At 41.4% G+C, this 20,188-nt stretch overlaps 1 protein-coding gene across 4 annotated transcripts in view; it reads left to right on the forward strand.

Moving 5' to 3' along the window:
* The window catches only part of SCAP (SREBF chaperone), an 81,750-nt gene that overhangs the window by 38,445 nt on the left and 23,117 nt on the right, over positions 1 to 20,188 (forward strand). For 3 of the 4 annotated variants that reach the window (XM_082638123.1, XM_082638125.1, XM_082638126.1), the window contains exons 2-3: positions 10,080 to 10,303; positions 18,823 to 18,952. In XM_082638123.1, the coding sequence (XP_082494249.1) occupies positions 10,182 to 10,303; positions 18,823 to 18,952 (252 nt within the window). In that variant the 5' untranslated portion in view covers positions 10,080 to 10,181. Of the gene's footprint in view, positions 1 to 8,940; positions 8,962 to 10,079; positions 10,304 to 18,822; positions 18,953 to 20,188 lie in introns of those variants that run through there. The other variant, XM_082638124.1, reaches the window with a different exon arrangement.

Consider the following 20,188-nt stretch of genomic DNA (forward strand, 5'->3'; position numbering starts at 1 on the left):
TCATGAATGGGATTACTGCCCTTATAAAAGAAACCCCAGAGAACTCTCACTTCCTTTTCTGCCATGTGAGGACACAGTGAGAAGATGGCCAATTATGAACCAGGAAGTGGGCCCTCACCAGAAAGTGAATCTGCCAGTGCCTTGATCTTGGACTTCCTAGCCTTTAGAACAGTGAAAAGTAAATATTTGTTGTTTAAGCCATCCAGTGTATGCTATTTTTATTATAGCAGCACAAAGGACTAAGACAGGTGCCAAAGCAATTCATTGGAGGAAAGGTAGTCTTCTCAACAATTGGTGCTAGAACAATTGGTTATCCATAGGGAAAAACAAAATGCAAAAATCCTAGATCTAATCTCACATTTTACAGAAAAAGTTACTCAAATGTATCATAGGTTTAAATGTAAAACTATGAAAAATTTTAGGAGAAAACCTCAGAGAAAAAATTCAGAATTCTTTTACATGACACCTAAAGCATGATCCATTCATTCCACCTAAAGGAAAAAAAAAGATAAATTAAACTTCATCAAAATTAAAAACTTCGGCTCTATCACAGAGTCTGTGAAAAGAATTTAAAAAAGAGGTTATAGATTTGAAGAAAATATTTATGAACAACATATCTGGTAGAGACTTACATCCAGAATATATAAGGAAATCTCAACAACTCCTAAATACCAAGGGGATCAAAGAAGAAAGTACAAGAGAAGTTAGAAAATACTTTGAGGTGAAAGAAAACAGAAATCACAAATACAGAAACTATGGGATGCAGCTAAAGTAGTGTTTGGAGGGAAATTTACAGCTGTAAATGCCTGTAAATGCCTGTATTAAGAAAGAAGAAAGAGTGGAGACAGCAGAAGCTAGAAGAACTACAGTCCTGCAGCCTGTGGAATGAAAACTACATTTACAGAATGATAGACAAAATGAAAAGGCAGAGGACTATGTACAGATAAAGGAACAAGATAAAACCCCAGAAAAAGAACTAAATGAAGTGGAGAAAGGCAATCTTCCAGAAAAATAATTCAGAATAATGATAGTGAAAATGATCCAGGTCCTTGAAAAAAGAATGGAGGCAAAGATGGAGAAGATACAAGAAATGTTTAACAAAGACCTAGAAGAATTAAAAAACAGAGGTGAACAATACAATAACTGAAATGAAAAATGCACTAGAAGGAATAAATAACAGAATAACTGAGGCAGAAGGACGGATAAGTGACCTGGAAGACAGAATGGTGGAATTCACTGCTATGGAACAGAACAAACAAAAAAGAATGAAAAGAAATGAAGACAGCCTAAGAGACCTCTGGGACATTAAATGCACCAACACTCATGTTATAGAGGTCACAGAAGGAGAAGAGAGAGAGAAAGGACCCAAGAAAACATTTGAAGAGATTATAGTTAAAAACTTCCTTAACACGGGAAAGGAAATAGCCATCCAGGTCCAGGAAGCACAGAGAGTCCCAGGCAGGATAAGCCCAAGGAGAAACACGCCGAGACACATAGTAATCAAAATGACAAAAATTAAAGGCAAAGAAAAATTATTAAAAGCAACAAGGGGAAAATGACAAATAACATACAGGGAACTCCCATAAGGTTAACAGCGGATTTCTCAGCAGAACTCTACAAGCCAAAAGGGAGTGGCATGATATATTTAAAGAGATGAAAGAGAAGCACCTACAATGAAGATTACTCTATGTGGCAAGGATCTCATTCAGATTCGACGGAGAAATCAAAAGCTTTACAGAGAAGCAAAAGCTAAGAGAATTCAGCACCACCAAACCAGCTCTACAACAAATGCTAAAGGAACTTCTGTAAGTGGGAAACACAAGAGAAGAAAAGGACCTACAAAAAACAAACCCAAAACAATTAAGAAAACTCATAAGAACTCACATATCGATAATTACCTTAAATGTGAATGGATTAAATGCTCCAACCAAAAGCCACAGGCTCGTTGAATGATACAAAAACAAGACCCATATATATGCTGTGTACAAGAGACCCACTTCAGACCTAGGGACACATACAGACTGAAACTGAGGGAATGGTAAAAGATATTCTATGCAAATGGAAATCAAAAGAAAGCTGGAGTGGCGATACTCAGATAAAATAGACTTTATGTTTTAATAAATTTATTTATTATTTTAGTTTTGGCTGTTTTGGCTCTTCATTGCTGTACGCGGGCTTTGTCTAGTTGCGGTGAGCAGGCGCTACTCTTCGTTGCGATGCAAGCGCTTCTCATTGCGGTGGCTTCTCTTGTTTCAGAGCACTGGCTCTAGGTGCGTGGGCTTCAGTAGTTGTGGCTCACAACTCTAGAACACAGTCTCAGTAGTTGTGGTGCACAGGCTTAGTTGCTCCGCGGCATGTGGGATCTTCCCGGACCAGGGCTCGAACCTGTGTCCCCTGCATTGGCAGGCAGATTCTTAACCACTGTGCCACCAGGAAAGCCCAAAATAGACTTTAAAATAAAGACTGTTACAAGAGAGAAAGAAGGACACTACATAATGATCAAAGGATCAATCCAAGAAGAAGATACAAGAATTATAAATATATATGCGCCCAACATAGGAGCACCTCAGTACATAAGGCAAATGCTAAGAGCTATAAAAGAGGAAATCGACAGTAACACAATGATAGTGGGGACTTTAACACCTCACTTAACACCAATGGACAGATCATCCAGACAGAAAATTAATAAGGAAACACCAGCTTTAAGTGAGACAGTAGACCAGATAGATTTAATTGGTATTTATAGGACATTCCATCCAAAAACAACTGATTACACTTCCTTCTCAAGTGCACGTGGAACATTCTCCAGGGTAGGTCACAACTTGGGTCACAAATCAAGCCTTGGTAAATTTAAGAAAATTGAAATCATATTAAGCATCTTTTCCAACCACAATGCTATGAGATTAGAAATCAATTACAGGGAAAAAAATGTAAAAAACACAAACACATGGAGGCTAAACAATACATTGCTAAATAACCAAGAGATCACTGAAGAAATCAAAGAGGAAATCAAAAAATACCTAGAGACAAATGACAATGAAAACACGATGATCCAAAATCTATGGGATGCAGCAAAAGCAGTTCTAAGAGGAAGTTTATAGCAATACAGTCCTACTTCAAGAAACAAGAAAAATCTCAAATAAACAATCTAACCTTACACCTAAAGGAACTTGAGAAAGAAGAACAAACAAAACCCAAAGTTAGTAGAAGGAAAGAAATCATAAAGATCAGAGCAGAAATAAATGAAGTAGAAACAAAGAAAACAATAGCAAAGATCAACAAAACTAAAAGCTGGTTGTTTGGGAAGATAAACAAAATTGATAAACCTTTAGCCAGACTCATCAAGAAAAAGAGGGAGAGGACTCAAATCAATAAAATTGGAAGTGAAAAAGGAGAAGTTATAGTGGACACCTCAGAAATACAGAGCATCCTAAGAGACTACTACAAGCAACTCTATGCCAATAAAATGGACAACCTGGAAGAAATGGACAAATTCTTAGAAAGGCATAACCTTCCAAGACTGAACCAGGAAGAAATAGAAAATATGAATAGACCAATCACAAGTAATGAAATTGAAACTGTGATTAAAAGTCTTCCAACAAACAGAAGTCCAGGACCAGATAGCTTCACAGGTGAATTCTATCAAACGTTTAGAGAAGAGCTAACACCCACCCTTCTCAAACTCTTCCAGAAAATTTCAGAGGAAGGAACACTCCCAAACTCATTGTATGAGGCCACCATCACCCTGATACCAAAAGCAAAGAAGGATACTACAAAAAAAGAAAATTACAGGCCAATATCACTGATGAATATAGATGCGAAAATCCTCAACGAAATACTAGCAAACAGAATCCAGCAACACATTAAAAGGATCATACACCATGATCAAGTGGGATTTATCCTACGGGTGCAGGGATTCTTCAGTATATGCAAATTAATCAATGTGATACACCATATTAAAAAACTGAAGAATAAAAACCATATGATCATCTCAGTAGATGCAGAGATAGCTTTTGACAAGATTCAACACCCATTTATGATAAAAACTCCAGAAAGTGGGCATAGAGGGAACCTACGTCAAGATAATAAAGGCCATATTTGACAAACCCACAGCATACATCGTTGCCAGTGGTGAAAAACTGAAAGCATTTCCTCTAAGATCAGGAACAAGACAAGGATGTCCACTCTCGCCACTCTTATTCAACATAGTTTTGGAAGTCTTAGCCACAGTAATCAGAGAAGAAAAAGAAATAAAAGGAATCCAAATTGGAAAAGAAGTAAAACTGTCACTGTTTTCAGATGCCATGATACTATACATAGATAATCCTAAAGATGCCACCAGAAAACTCTAGAGCTAATCAATGAATTTGGTAAAGGTGCAGGATAAAAAATTAATGCACAAAAATCTTTTGCATTCCTATAACAACGGAAGATCAGAAAGAGAAATTAAGGAAACAATCTCATTCACCATTGCAACAAAAAGAATAAAATACCTAGGAATAAATCTACCTAAGGAGGTAAAAGACCTGTACTCAGGAAACTATAAGTCACTGATGAAATAAATCAAAGATGACAGATACAGATGGAGAGATATACATACCATGTTCTTGGATTGGAAGAATCAATATTGTGAAAATGACTATACTACTCAAAGCAATCTACAGATTCAATGCAATCCCCATCAAATTACCAATGGCATTTTTTACAAAACTAGAAGAAAAAATCTTAAAATTTGTATGTAGACATAAAAGATCCAGAACAGCCAAAGCAATCTTGAGGGAAAAAAACAGAGCTGGAGAAATGAGACTCCCTGTCTTCAGACTATACTACAAAACTACAATAATCAACACAATATGGTACTGGCACAAAAACAGAAATATAGATCAATGGAACAGGATAGAAAACCCAAAGATAAACCCATGCACTGGTGGTCAACTAATCTATGACAAAGGAGGCAAGGATATACAATGGAGAAAAGACAATCTCTTCAATAAGTGGTGCTGGGAAAACTGGACAGCTGCATGTAAAAGAATGAAATTAGAACACTCCCTAACACCATGTACAAAAATAAACTCAAAATGGATTAAAGACCTAAATGAAAGACCAGACACTATAAAACTATTAGAGGAACACATAGGAAGAACACCCTGACATAAATCACAGCAAGATCTTTTTTGATCCATCTCCTAGAGTAATGGAAATAAAAACAAAAATAAACAAATGGGAACTAATGAAACTTAAAAGCTTTTGCACAGCAAAGGAAACTACAAACAAGACGAAAAGACAGCTCTCAGAATGGGAGAAAATATTTGCAAATGAATCAACAGACAAAGGATTAATCTCCAGAATATATAAACAGCTCATGCAGCTGAGTATTAAAAAAACAACCCAATCCAAAAATGGGCAGAAGACCTAAATAGGCATTTCTCCAAAGAAGACACACAGATGGCCAAGAGGCACATGAAAAGCTGCTCAACGTCACTAATTATTAGAGAAATGCAAATCAAAACTATGATGAGATATCACCTCACACCAGTTAGAATGGGCATCATCAGAAAATCTACAAACAACAAATGCTGGAGAGGGTGTGGAGAAAAGGGAACCCTCTTGCACTGTTGCTGGGAATGTAAATTGATACAGCTACTATGGAGAACAGTATGGAGGTTCCTTAAAAGACTAAAAATAGAATTACCATATGACCCAGCAATCCCACTACTGGGTATATACCCAGAGAAAACCATGATTCAAAAAGACACATGCACTCCAATGTTCACTGCAGCACTATTTACAATAGTCAGGACATGGAAGCAACCTAAATGCCCATCGACAGACGAATGGATAAAGAAGATGTGTTACGTATATACAATGGAATATTACCCAGCCATAAAAAGGAACGAAATTGGGTCATTTGTAGAGACATGGAAGTAAGAAAGAGAAAAACAAATATTGCATATTCATGCATATATGTGGAATCTAGAAAAATGGTACAGATGAACCAGATTAGAGAAAAAACATATGGACACCAAGGGGGAAAGCAGGGGGTGGTGGTCGTGGTGGTGGGATGAATTGGGAGATTAGGATTGACATATATACACTAATATGTATAAAACAGATAAACTAATAAGAATCTGCTGTATAAAAAAATAAAAAAGAAGAGCTCAAATCAGTAACTTTAAGAAACTAGAGCAAGAAGAAAAAGAAGAGCAAAATAAACCCAAAGCAAACAGAAGGAAGAAAATAATAAAGGCTAGAGTGGAAACAAATGAATAGAGACTAGGAAAATAATAAAGTAAATAAAAGCAAGAGTTTGCTCTTTTAAAAGATCAACAACTGAGAAAAAAAGAGGAGACTCAAAACAGCTAGAATCATTAATGAAAGTGGGGACGTTAACACCAAACTTTTAGAAATGAAAATGATTTATAATACTTTGAACAGCAAATATTATGCCAATAAATTAGATAGCCTAGGTAAAAATGGGCAAATTCCTAGAAACACACAAACTAACAAAATTTACTCAAGAAGAAATAGAAAATCTGAATAGATGTAACAAGTAAAGAGGTTAATAGTTTATAAACTTCCCACACAGAAAAAAAAAAGCCCAAGGACTTCCCTGGTGGCACAGTAGTTAAGAATCCACCTGCCAATGCAGGGGACATGGGTTCGAGCCCTGGTCTGGGAAGATCCCACATGCTGCGGAGCAACTAAGCCCATGTGCCACAACTACTGAGCCTGTGCTCTAGAGCCTGCAAGCCACAACTACAGAGCTTGCATGCCACAGCTACTGAGCCTGCATGCCTAGAGCCCGTGCTCTGCAGCAAGAGAAGCCACCACAGTGAGAAGCATGCACACCACAACGAAGAGTAGCCCCCCACTCTCTGCAACTAGAGAAAGCCAGCATGCAGCAACAAAGACCCAATGCAGCCAGAAATAAATAAATAAAATAAATTAATTAAACAAAAAAAGCCCAAGATCAGATGGCTTCACTAGTAAATTCTACCAGATGTTTAAAGAAGTTTTATCATGAACTGTTATATAAAAGTACAAAGGAGCACTTTCCAAGTTATTCTACAAGGCCAGCATTACCCTAATGCCAAAGCCAGACAAAGACATAAAAAAAGAAAGCTACACACCAGTATCCCTTATGAATATAAACGCAGAAGTTCTCAATATTACTAAACAGAGTCTAGCAAAATTTAAAGGGATTATACCCAGGAATGCAAAGTTGGTTCAATACGAGAAAAAAAATCAATCAGTGTAATACACCTTATTAGTAGGATAAATAAAAAGCCACGTGATCATCTCAAAAGACACAAAGCATAATACACTATCATGATTAAAAAAACAAAACACTCAACAAAATATGAATAGATGGGGACTCCCTCAACTTGATAAAGGGCTTATATGAAAAACTCCCATGTAATACCATACTTAAGGTGAAAGACTGAATGCTCCTTTCCTAAGATCAGGAATAAGATGCATTCTCACCACTGCAATTCAACATTGTAACAGAAGTTCTAGCCACAACAATTTTACAAGAAAAACAAAAGGCATCCAGATTGAAAAAGAAGTTAAACTATCTCTATTTGCAAATTACATGATCTCATATATATAACGTCTTAAGGAATACACACACAGACACATGCACACATGCACAGGTTCAGTGTCACTAGCCATTAGGGAAATGCAAATTAAGATCCAATGAGATACTAATACATTCTTATTAGTACAGCTAAAATAAAGAGTAGTGAGAATACCAAATGCTGGTGAGGATGATAAGAAATGAAGTCTCATGCTGCTGGTGAAAATGTAAAATGGTATGGGCACTCTGGAAAATATTTTGGCAGTTTCTTAGGATAAATTTTGCTTTGGAAAAGCTTTGTGTTAAAATGAATACAGTGGAGTAAATATGAATAATTCCCCTCTTGCTCGGTTCAGGTAGGTGGGCTGTGTAATGAAGTAGAATTTGGATTTCTTTTTTTTTTTTAATTTTGTTTTCCTGGTGCTGTGAAAATTAGCAATTAGTATAACTAATAAGGATGAATGGAAACTGAAAACGACTAAGGTCATGTCAGAAAGATTTGTATTTGCTGCAGAATTGAAGTGAGATGGTTTTTTTCTCATATTAGTAGTTCCATGTATAAGAGAACCCACCCACACCCCTGCCCCCTGCTTCTTGTGTTACCGATTTGTGTGCGAAGAGGCCTGAGAAGGAGATTAGGATTAGTAGGATCGCAATTTCCTGGAGGGCTTGGTTTTGGGACACTTAAGGGAAGAGATGTGGGGCTTGGCAGAGGACTGAGGTTGGAAAAGCTACAACTTGTTTATGGCCATCAGTCTTCAGGGATCCTCTTGACAGCGTCTTTCCACAGGCATATATCTCATTAGTGTGTGTTTTTCCCCTTGAAGTAGAACGGAGGGTTGGGGACACAGGAGCAGAAACGTTGCTTCCCTTGAGTCCTTGTTTATGCTGGGTGGTGAGCACTGTTGCTGGTGCCCTGCTGCAGGTCTACTGCTTGAGACCTTTCTGAGCTGTTAGTTCCAGGTGAACCTTGTGAATGGTTGAGCTGTTGTCAGCACCTCTGCTCTCGGGTCAGCGTCTGTCACCTGCCGATTCCTCTCTCTGTTGCCTTCTGAATTGACCCACAGAGGGTTCTTTGTACTATTTCCTTAGATGGTTCTTGGACTGGAAAATTGCATGTGCGCCTGAGACTTGTGCTTCCAGGAAGGTGGATGGAGTGGTAGCCATTCCTTCTTGTGAATTGGCTGTGGTGTGACTCCTTTTGCTTCTCCCTTCTGGTCTCAACACTTCTGAGGAATCATCTCCTTGGCCTGGGTTTTCATCAGTGAGCTGAATCAAGCCAAGATACATGTCTGGGCAGGTTCCCTGCAGCACACACCAAAGAAAACAGCAACATGGAACAGGAGAAGTGGATTTAAACTTGAATTTCATCGGCGAGCTCAGTAAGGAAAGGAATTCTAGATTCTTGGGCCCTTCTGCTAGAGTTTTCTATTCTGATTTTATTTGTTTAAGTTTCTCTACTTGGAAGCAACAGAAATTAACTGGCTCACACAAGCAAAAAGAGTATTTATTGGAAGGATATGGGGTGGCTCACAGACTGGAAAGAAGAGCTGATGAGCTCGTCTTCAGAAAGGGCTGGAGCCAGAGCAGCCCGTGATCTGGGGAGCAGGAACCTCTTGGGGAAGAATAAACACCACCGTATCCAGTTTTGCTTCTTTCTGCTCAGAAGGCAAAGGCCAGGGAGAGAGGCCTAACCAGCCTGGCGGGGGTCAGGGAGGGGCACCTTAACTGGCTGTTATGTCCAGGCCAAATCCTGTGGAGAAAGGTGGTTCTCAGAGCCACACTGGACTGCTGTTACTCCAAGGAGGAGACAGCTGCTGGGCAGGCAGAAATAGGAGGGGCCCTTTGCCCTCACCCTCCCAGGAACAACTGGGGGACCAGGAGCAGAGATGTCTACCCAATACCACTGTCACAGTGAATTTTGTTTTATGTCAGGGGCCTAGGCTTTTTGGTGTTTTTGTGTTGAGGGCTGACCCCACTGGACTTTCTTTATCAGTGAATCACTGTTTGTGTAAGAATGTTTTTTGAGGGATCAGACCTTGTATAAAGGTTTTTCCCAAGGATTTCTCTCAGTCTGGCCTGTGCACAGAGAATGGAGGGGGGCGGTTTCCAGAATGTCCATTTGGCCAAGAGCAGCTGAAGGTGCTGTCTGTTACACAGGAGTGCTTTCCTGTGCCACGTGTGAGAAAAATGCCCTCTAGGGAGTGGCCTTTTAGAAGTACCTAATATGGAAGAGGATTGAGAGTTTATTACCAGAGCTAGAGAGGCAGTTTTTTTGTTTCTTTGGTTAGACTTACTTAGACACTACCCACAGTCACTAGGAGCCGACCAAGATTGTGTGTGTGTGTGTGTGTGTGTGTGTGTGTTTTGGGATTGATGTCTCCAGATCTTGCATGTAGGCCTCCTGATTCCCTGTCCACGTCCCTGCCACCTCCCCCAGCAGCCCTAGTGTTGAGAGCCAAGTACTCTTTGTTAATTGGCTTTTCTCCCTTCTTGCCAGGTGCCTGCCTGCAGATGGTGTCCATTGTCAGTGCTGTCCAACGTGTGCCAGGCTGATCCATGGTCACTTTCCGGGATGGCAGCAAGGTGACTTCAGCTGAGGATGACCCTGACTGAAAGGCTGCGTGAGAAGATATCTCAGGCCTTCTACAACCATGGGCTGTTCTGTGCGTCCTACCCCATCCCCATCATTCTCTTCACGGGGCTCTGCATCTTAGCCTGCTGGTATGTTTCCAAGTTGCCCTGGATATGGGGGGCCAGTGCCTTGGCACAATAGATTTCCTAACCCTGACTGTTCAGTAGCCCTTGCACCGTGTGCTTTTTACACAATGGAACTTGAGGCTCATTGGATCTGTCAAGTGGAAAGCTCTAGTCCTGGGGTGTTTAGCCACGACAGTAAAACAGTCCAGGCTGGCCCTGACTTGGTGAGTCACCAGATTTGTTCACATTGCTGGTAATCTGTCTCAAAATAACGTTTAGATGTTTCTAAGAAACTGCAAGATAATTGAAAGCATGATCTTTTAATTTTCCTTCTCAACAGTGGCAGCTTCCTTTTGGTACCTGGTTAAGAGCAGGAGCCTTGGAATGTTGCAAGGCAAAGTCCATTTGAACAGTTCCTTGGACACTGTCTTGTAGGCTAACCCCAGAGACTTGGTTTCTACTCTCTAGTCATTTTCTTGTGTTCATGTGGACCCTCCTTCTGACCTCTGGTTGATATTTGGGGCCTGCTGTGCTCATCAAGGACTGTTGTGACTGTCATTCTGTCATAGGGCCCCATAGAGCCCTGAAGAGTGTGGCTGATGAGGACATTGTGAAAGGAGATGTTTGATGTAAGATGATATCCAGTGGTCCCCTTGGCTCTCAAACACTGACACTCATGAAAAGAGCCTAACTGATTATCTTTGTCTCTGGAAAGAATTATGGTTTCCAGATTCATTGTACATCTAACGTTTATAGATGTTTTCAGTGCTGTGCTGGAAGAAGGATGGTTCAGGACTGAACTCGTTATTCAGTTGTTAATGATCGCAAGTTCTTCCCTAATTAGGACAAGGAAAGATGAGCATATTCATTGAGAATTTCCTGCTGGGTGCTGTGTTGGTGCTTCAGGTATCTAATTAAATGTCTCGTTAATCCTCATAAAAACCTTGGGAAGTGATCCAGTTATATTTCCATTTAACCAGTGGGGGATGGAGGATTAGAGGCTTGCCTGGTCTACACAACTAATAAGTAGGGAAACTGGGGTTCAAATCCAGCTTTAAAGGGATTCTGGTGCCTGCGCCTGTGGCACTCTGTTCCCCCTGACTCTTCTCACTCTGGCTCAGTGTATTTGTACTGATGTTTAAACTTTGTTAATTTGTGTTGTACAAGATTAGACACTTGTGGCTCTGTCCTGTAACTGATGAATTAGGAGTGTTCTGAGAACCCAGCTCTTGGATTTGCTTGGTTTTTTTTTCCTGTAGGTTAATTGACCCATCTGTCTCTTTCAAAATCATACTTTTCTAGGCCTGGCCCATATGCTAGGGCAGTGGTTCTTAAACCTGAGCCAGCATCAGAATTACCTGGAGGGCATGTTAAACAAGATTGCTGGGCCCTACCCCAGTGTCTCATTCATCAGATCTGGATAAACCCAAGAATGTGCATCTCTAAACAAGCTCCCAGGCCTGGGGACTACATGCTGAGAACCACTAGGCTGTGTGTCTTTCTTGAAAATTTCTCTGAAGTTCTACCGTGTCTCAGCTGAAAGTATTTTCTCTTTTATTCTAACTTCTAGAGCAGCAGTTTGTGGTGACACTTATGGTTATCATTACGCATATTGCCTTCTGTTAGAGGTGGGGTGGGGTCCTGCTCCCCTTCATACATTCTCAGTTGATAGCTTCTTTATATGTGTATGTGTATGGTAAGTAAATATATAATGGATGAACACATTGAATTAAACTTGTGTTCTCTGTGGCAGGGGTCCCCAACCCCTGGGCCACGGACCAGTACGGCCTGTTAGGAGCTGGGCCACACAGCAGGAGGTGAGCGGCAGGTGAGCGAGCAAAGCTTCCTCTGCGCTCGCCATCGCTCGCATTACCGCCTGAACCACCCCCACCCACCCCCACACCGGTCCATGGAAAAATTGTCTTCCACGAAACTGGTCCCTGGTGCCAAAACGGTTGGGGACCTCTGCTCTATGGGCAGTGTAAGTTGAGGAGGTGGTTGTGATTCCCCTTCCACAAAGATGGCTCTAGCTACCGGAAAAGGGAAGGATGTTTCCTCTTTGCCATTCATCTTCTGAGGATTGGATTTGGCCAGCTGGGACCAGGCAGCTTCCTGGACAGGGAAAGTAGGCTATGTGTAGCAGCTGCAGTTGTAGCTGGGTGCAATTGGCCTTTATCTTTGAATGAATAATTTGATATCACACAAGTGTTTCAAAACAGATTGTCCTTGGATTTATGACTTGGGGGCCTCTGGTATGAAAACTTTATGAGATGGCTAAGGTCTCAAGCGTGGAAGACTCCTTCTCGACTCTGGGTGAATTAGAATGGAATGGAGGATGGGGGAAGAGGCAAATGTGATAATAACAATATTTAACAACCAGTACAGCCCAAATGCAGCCAAGCTGGGCAGACACCTGTCTTATATCCCACAGGTGTCTTGGCTGAACATCAGTCCTGAGAAGGGAGTGGGTGAGCCTCAGTGTAGGATTGGGCTGATAGGAGGGAAAGGAAAACTAATCTTCACTGAGCACTGGCTTTGTGGTCAGGTGCTTCCACACACAGTGTTTCATTTGGTCGCCTAACATCCTTGGAGGAGGTGGTTATTCCCTAGTTCTTTTGCTGATGATGAAACTAATGTGGAGAGATAGTAAGTGGTATGTGCTGCAACTGGCCGGTCTGTGTGGCAGATCCAAATCTGTACTTTCTCCACTTCGCTGTGGCGACATGAACTTTATGAAGAACACTGTTTGGTGCTGATACCTTTCGCTGCAGGGAGTCTGCTCCTTGAACGAGAAGCCTCAGAAAGAGAATCTCAGTTGCAGTGGGCCAGGGACAGGGCCTGGCGGGATCTGCCTAGACAGAGGATAGAGAGGCTTTTTGAAGCAGTGGCCCTACGTAACAGAAGTTGAGGAGAGAGCATAAAATTGGGTTTTACAGCCACCTCAATAAAGATTGCTATAATATATGCCAAGAACTGTGCCAGACCAGTGACGCAGAACACAGTCCCTCCCACAGTCTCAGCCTGAGAGAGATAACTTCAGTGCCATTGGGTATTGTGCATAGCACATTTGACCTAACCTTGGTGCAGAGGGAGACAGCGTTACGGAGGCTTCCAGGGAGGAGAACACCTGAGCCGAGCCCTACAGGAAGAATAGGTGGCATCTTCCTTGCCTCCTTTCCTGTTTATGGTTGTGTTCATTCAGCTCGCCGCTCTCCCAACAAAAGCACAGGGAGGCTCCGACCCTGGCGCACCCTTCTGAACCTGCTGCCTCTTGTGGTCCCACTCTCTAAGGGCACTGTGGTTTCCTCTTATCTTTACAGTCACCCTGTACTGGGGTGTACCGTCACGTTCTTAATGCTGTGTACTTATTTTTTCAAACCAGCATCTTTGTTATGTGATTGTAAAGGAATTTAAAATTTTTCTTGAAATCTGATTGGCTCAGGAGAAAATTTCTAAGGCTAGATGAAGTCCCTCAGCCACCAAAGATGATAAAGGTTGTATCAGAAAATCCAGAGATTCTGGGCCTTTATGGACAGGAGACCAGATATTGTGGACCCAGGGCACAAGCCTCGCTATCCTCTTCTGTATGGGAAGCTTTTCTATCCAGAGCATCTCCCCTTCTGCCAGAGCTTCAGGTTGCCTGCAGAAAATAAAGTGTGGTTAATAGGTAGGTTTTTTTTTCATATTCTGTAATTTTTTTAAAATTGAAGGATAGGGGCTTCCCTGGTGGCGCAGTGGTTGAGAGTCCACCTGCCGATGCAGGGGACACGGGTTCGTGCCCTGGTCCGGGAGGATCCCACATGCCGCGGAGCGGCTGGGCCCATGAGCCATGGCCGCTGAGCCTGCACGTCCGCAACGGGAGAGGCCACAACAGTGAGAGGCCTGCGTACCGCAAAAAAAAATAAAAAATAAAAAAAAATAAAAAAAAATAAATTGAAGGATAGTTGATTTACAATGTTGTGTTAGTTTCTGGTGTACAGCAAAGTGATTCAGTTATATATATATACACAAATTCTTTTTCATATTCTTTTCCATTATGGTTTATTATAGGATATTGAATATAGTTCCCTGTGCTATACAGTAGGACTTTGTTTTGTCTGTTTCATATATAGTAGTTTCTATTTTCTAATCCCAAACTCCTTATTTATCCCTCCCTAACCCCCCTTTCCCCTTTTGTAACCATATGTTTGTTTTCTATGTCTGAGTCTGTCTCTGTTTCATAAATAAGGTCACATTTGTGTCATATTTTAGATTCCACATATAAGTGATATCATAAAGTATTTGTCTTTCTCTTGCTGACTTCACTTCGTATGATCATCCCTAGGTCCATCCATGTTGCTGCAAATGGCATTATTTCATTCTTTTTTTATGAGTAGTATTCCATTGTATATATTTACCACATCTTCTTTATCCATTCATCTGTCAAGACATTTAGGTTGTTTCCATGTCTTGGCTATTGTAAATAGTGCTGCTGTGAACATAGGGGTGCATGTATCTTTTTGAATTTTGGTTTTCTCCGGGTATATGCCCAGGAGTGGGATTGCTGGATCACATGGCAACTCTATTTTTGTTTTTTTAAGGAGCCTCCGTACTGTTTTCTATAGTGGCTGTACCAATTTACATTCCCACCAAGAGTGTAGGAGGGTTCCCTTCTCTCCACACCCTCTCTGGCATTTATTGTTGGTGGATTTTTTGATGATAGCCATTCTGACTGGTTTGAGATGGTACCTCATTGTAGTTTTTTTTTTGCGGTACGCGGGCCTCTCACTGTCGTGGCCTCTCCCGTTGCGGAGCACAGGCTCCGGACGCACAGGCTCAGCGGCCATGGCTCACGGGCCCAGCCGCTCCGCGGCATGTGGGACCTTCCCGGACCGGGGCACGAACCCCTGTCCCCTACATCGGCAGGCGGACTCTCAACCACTGCGCCACCAGGGAAGCCCAGAAAATAACTTTTTAAATATGTAGAACAGGAAAGTAGAAGGGAATCAAAGTGGCACACTACAAAAAATCAATACCCCCCCCTTAAAAAAAGGGCAGCAATGGAGGAACAAAAATGAGGAACAAAAATCATATAAGACAAACGAAACAAATAGCTAAATGGCATAAATAAATCCTTCCTTGTCAGTAATCACATTAAATGTAAGTGGATCAAACTCTCCTATTAAAAGAGTGGCCAATTTGATTTTACAAAGACTTTATCTACATGCTGTCTACAAGACACTTTAGATATATACTACGCTTTTTTTTTCAACTTTTTTTTTTTTGGCTGCACCCCACAGCATGTGGAATCTCAGTTCCCTGACCAGGGATTGAACCCATACCCCCTACACTGGAAGCATGGAGTCTCAACCACCTGGACCACCAGGGAGGTCCTTAGATATACACTACACTTTAGATATAAGAACACAAAGAGGTTGAAAGTAAAAGGATGGAAAATGATATTCCATGCTAAACAGTACCCAAAAGAGAGCTGAAGTGGCTATATTATTATCAGACAACATTAAAAAATTTGTTAGAGACAAAGAAGGACATTATATATTGATAAATGCTTCAATACAACAAGAGGATATAACCATTATAAACATATAACACCTAACAACATATCCCTAAAATATATGAAGCAAAAATTGACAGAATTGAAAGGAGAAATACACAGTTCTCCAGTAATAGTTGAAGTCTTCAATACTCCACTTTTAATGATGGCTACAAGCAGACAAGATCAATAAGGAAATGGAGGACTTGAGCAACACTGAAACCAGCTAGACCAATACATATTCTTCTCAAGTGAACATAAACATTCTCCAGGATAGACCATATGTTAGGCCACAAACAAGTCTCAGTAAATTTAAAAAGATCGAAATCATACAGAGGATCTTTTCCAATAACAGCAGAATGAAACTAAAAATCAATAATAGAAGGAAGGCTTCCCCGGCAGTGCAGTGGTTGAGAATCCGCCAGCCAGTGCAGGGGACACGGGTTCGAGCCCTGGTCCAGGAAGATCCCACATGCCGCGGAGCAACTAAGCCTGTGCGCCACAGCTACTGAGCCTGTGCTCTAGAGCCCATGTGCCACAACTATTGAAGCCTGCGCGCCTAGAGTCCGTGCTCTGCAACAAGAGAAGCCACTGTGATGAGAAGCCCGTGCACCTCAATGAAGAGTAGCCCCCACTCACTGCAACTAGAAAAAGCCTGTGCATAGCAACAAAGACCCAACGCAGCCAAAAATAAATAAGTAAAATAAATAAATTTAATTAAAAAAATAATAGAAGGAAAATTCACAAATACATGGAAATTAAACAGTATATTCTAAAATAACCAGTGGGTCGAAGAAGAAATCAGAAAGGAAAATAGAAAATACCTTGAGATGATGAAAACAAAAACACAATATACCAAAACTTATGGGATGCAGCGAAAGTAGAACTAAGAGGGAAATTCATAGCTGTATAAAGGACTGCGGACTCATATCTAGAATATATAAAGATGACTCAATTAAAAACAGTTAAAGAGTTGAAGAGGTGCTTCACAAAAGAGGATTTATCCAAATGGCTAATAAGCACATGAAAGAGTTTTCGACACTATTTGCTGTATATTAAAACCACAGAGAGATACCACCACCTCCTCCTCTAAATGGTTAAAATTAATTGGACTGACAATATCAAGAGGTGACAAGGATTTGAAGCAGTTGAAACTCCTATCACACTGCTGGTGGGAACATAAATTTAAATAACTACTTTAAATAACTACTTTGGAAAACTGGTGTTATCTACAAAGCTAAATATACGTATACTCCACAACCCAGAAATTTCATTCTATGAATATACCCAACAGAAATGAGTGCTTACATAAAAATGAGTGTATACATAAAAATTACCACAATAGCTCTATTCTTAATAGCTTCAGCTGGGAACAGCCAGATGTTCCTCAACACTGGAACAGATAGATGCACTGTAATACGTTCATTCAGCAGAATAGTACATATGGAAAAGAATGATCTGCTACTTGTGCCACTGTGGATGACTCTAGTAGATGTAATTTAAGAGAAAACAGCCAGTCACAAAAGAATACACAGTGGAATGGATGATTTCAGTTATATGCCATCAGAAACAGGCAAAACTAATTTATGGTGATAGGAATTCTAATAGCGGTTTATGGTAGTGGATACTCTGGGCCAGGGCACAAGGCCACCTTCTGAGGTTCTGGAGATATTTTATAGCTTGATCTAGGTAGTGGTTACACAGGTGTAGGCATATGTAAAAATTCATTGCACTATATACTTAAGATTTTTTTTTAATTTATTTATATTTTATTTTTGGCTGCGTTGGGTCTTTGTTGCTGCATGCGGGCTTTTCTCTAGTTGCAGAGAGCGGGGGCTACTCTTCGTTGCAGTGCGCGGGCTTCCCATTGTGGTGGCTTCTCTTGTTGCAGAGCATGGGTTCTAAGCATGCAGGCTTCAGTAGTTGTGGCATGTGGGCTCAGTAGTTGTGGCTCACAGGCTCTAGAGCACAGGCTCAGTAGTTGCGGCGCATGGGCTTAGTTGCTACGTGGCATGAGGGATCTTCCCGGACCAGGGCTCGAACCTATGTCGCCTGCATTGGCATGCGGATTCTTAACCACTGCACCACCAGGGAAGTCCCTATACTTAAGATTTGTGCATTGTACTACATAAAAGTTAATTCTCAGTTTTATTTAAAACTGAGAATTAACTTTTATGTAGTACAATTTTTTTTTTTCCCGCACCACGCCACATGCGGAACTTCCCCGACCAGGGATCAAAACTGCCACCCCTGCAGTGGAAGCGTGGAGTCTTAACCACCGGACCACCAGGGAAGTCCTGAAGAAAAAGTTTTAAAAGAAGTGAAACCTGAAACAAAAGCACGTCCATTTGCCAACTTTTTGATGTTAGGCCAAGCTTTTTCCTTTGCGTGTGGTAGGTCCATTGACTTCTGTTCAGCCTGATCTAGTGTAAACCACACCCTCAATGTGTTTTGCACAGTTTCCATGGTCTGTCCCTTTAAATTGGAGCAATTTGCTCAGCGGTCTGAATCAGGATCCTTCTGGATTTTTGTTTCCCCAGTTTTTTTTTTTTTTTTTTTGGCTGTACCACGCAGCATGTAGAACTTCCCAACCAGGGATCGAACCCATGCCCCCTGCAGTGGAAGCACGGAGTCTTAACCACTGGACCACCAGGGAAGTCCCTCCCCAGTTTTTTCTTGTTGTCTTACTTATGTCTAATTTGACCAGAAGTTTGTGTAGCATCTGGCCTTTATTACATCTCCAAAAATATTCAACCAGTAAACTACTTCATAAAGCAGTTTATGCATTGGGCTTCCTGTGACTAAAAGGGAGTTTGAAAAATTCTGATCTAGAGGCTTCTGAGTTTTCTCCTAGCTCTGAAGTTTTATGACTAATATTTTGTACATTTGTACAGTTCTCCTAGCATGGAGAATTTAGTGCAACTGCAGTGGTTCCTGCGTCACTGTTACCTCAGCACAGCTTCTACCTGCCATCGTGTCCTAACTCTTCTCTCCTTTTTGTTCATCCCAGCTACCCACTGCTGAAACTCCCCTTGCCAGGAACAGGACCCGTGGAATTCACCACTCCTGTGAAGGATTACTCGCCCCCGCCTGTGGCCTCTGACCACAAGCCAGAAGAGCCTAATGAGCAGCCAGAGTGGGTAGGTGCTCAGTGTATCGCTGAGGAGAGCCCTGGGCCTTGGGTACAGACTGGCCGAGGCAGGGGTTCTGTGAGCGAGTGAGGGTGGTCAGCTTCTGATGTGTGAATACATATACTTGAATAGCTTTATAAAGGCACAGAAAATATTCAGTTACACATTTAATATATCTAGTTATACACTCCTGTTTTGAAAGGAAACACCAAACTACATAGAAAGAAGTGTGTCTGTCCGAGAAAAGCTGGGGATTGTGGTTGCCGTAGCTGTGGACAGCTGGGTCTGGGTTCATATGTAGGCTGCTCACACACCATGCACAGGTGCCAGGCAGTGCCCTGGCAAACTGGCCATCTCCTTCTTGCGCAAGGTCGTTATGGGAACCACTGAGCATCCCTAGAGAATGTTTTATCATCAGAGTCCCAACATCATTTAATATTTGCAGTGTGCACCTAACTTTTTCAAATCCGCTAGGTCCTGTTTTATCCTCACAATCCAGTCAGGTAAAACATGCAGGTTTTGTTTATTTCTTTTGCAATTAAGGAAGCTGGGGCCCAGAGTGATGATGTACCTCAGTTTAAATTTAGTTTTCATGGGGTCAACACTGGATTAGAACTCCAGATCTCCTGACCTGAAGCCCACTGCTTCTTCTTGAATCATACTGTTCTCAGCTGACTGTCTCTGAGCTGAGCACTAACGTAAACAAGGAAGAAACAATCTTTCCAGTTGAGCGTCTGAGGTGCAGGACTTAACCCACCAGAACTCTGGACTCATTATTTGGAAATCTTCTAAGAGTGATTAGTTCGTCTCTAAAACTTTTACCTGCCAGGTATGGATGAAGTGTTCTTCCCTCATGTATTGTGCTCTGGTCCCATGGATTGGTGCTGGGCTTGCTGAGTCTGTTGTTGAGGAACAAAACCAAACTCAGGGCACAGAGCTTTTCCTCTCCTACCTTCTCTCTGACAGTGATTACACATTCCTTCCCATTTCCTTTTTGGGTAATATAGCAGCCAGGTAACTTGTTATAAACTGTGCTCTAATGTTGCTGAAATAGAGATGTATCTGGTAAGATAGGTATGTGTTACAACTACGCATGGTGTCAAGAGGAAGTACACAATCCAGGCTCAATGGTACTCTGCCCATGAAGGTCAGATGTGGCAGAAACCAGTTCTGTTGCTTCATGTCTCAGCTTGACCCTTGGCTCACTATGGAACCTTACCGGATCAAGCCTTTTGCCTCCATTAA

This window comes from Mesoplodon mirus, assembly GCF_964341445.2.
Source record: "Mesoplodon mirus genome assembly, chromosome: 12".
Taxonomy (NCBI): domain Eukaryota; kingdom Metazoa; phylum Chordata; class Mammalia; order Artiodactyla; family Ziphiidae; genus Mesoplodon; species Mesoplodon mirus.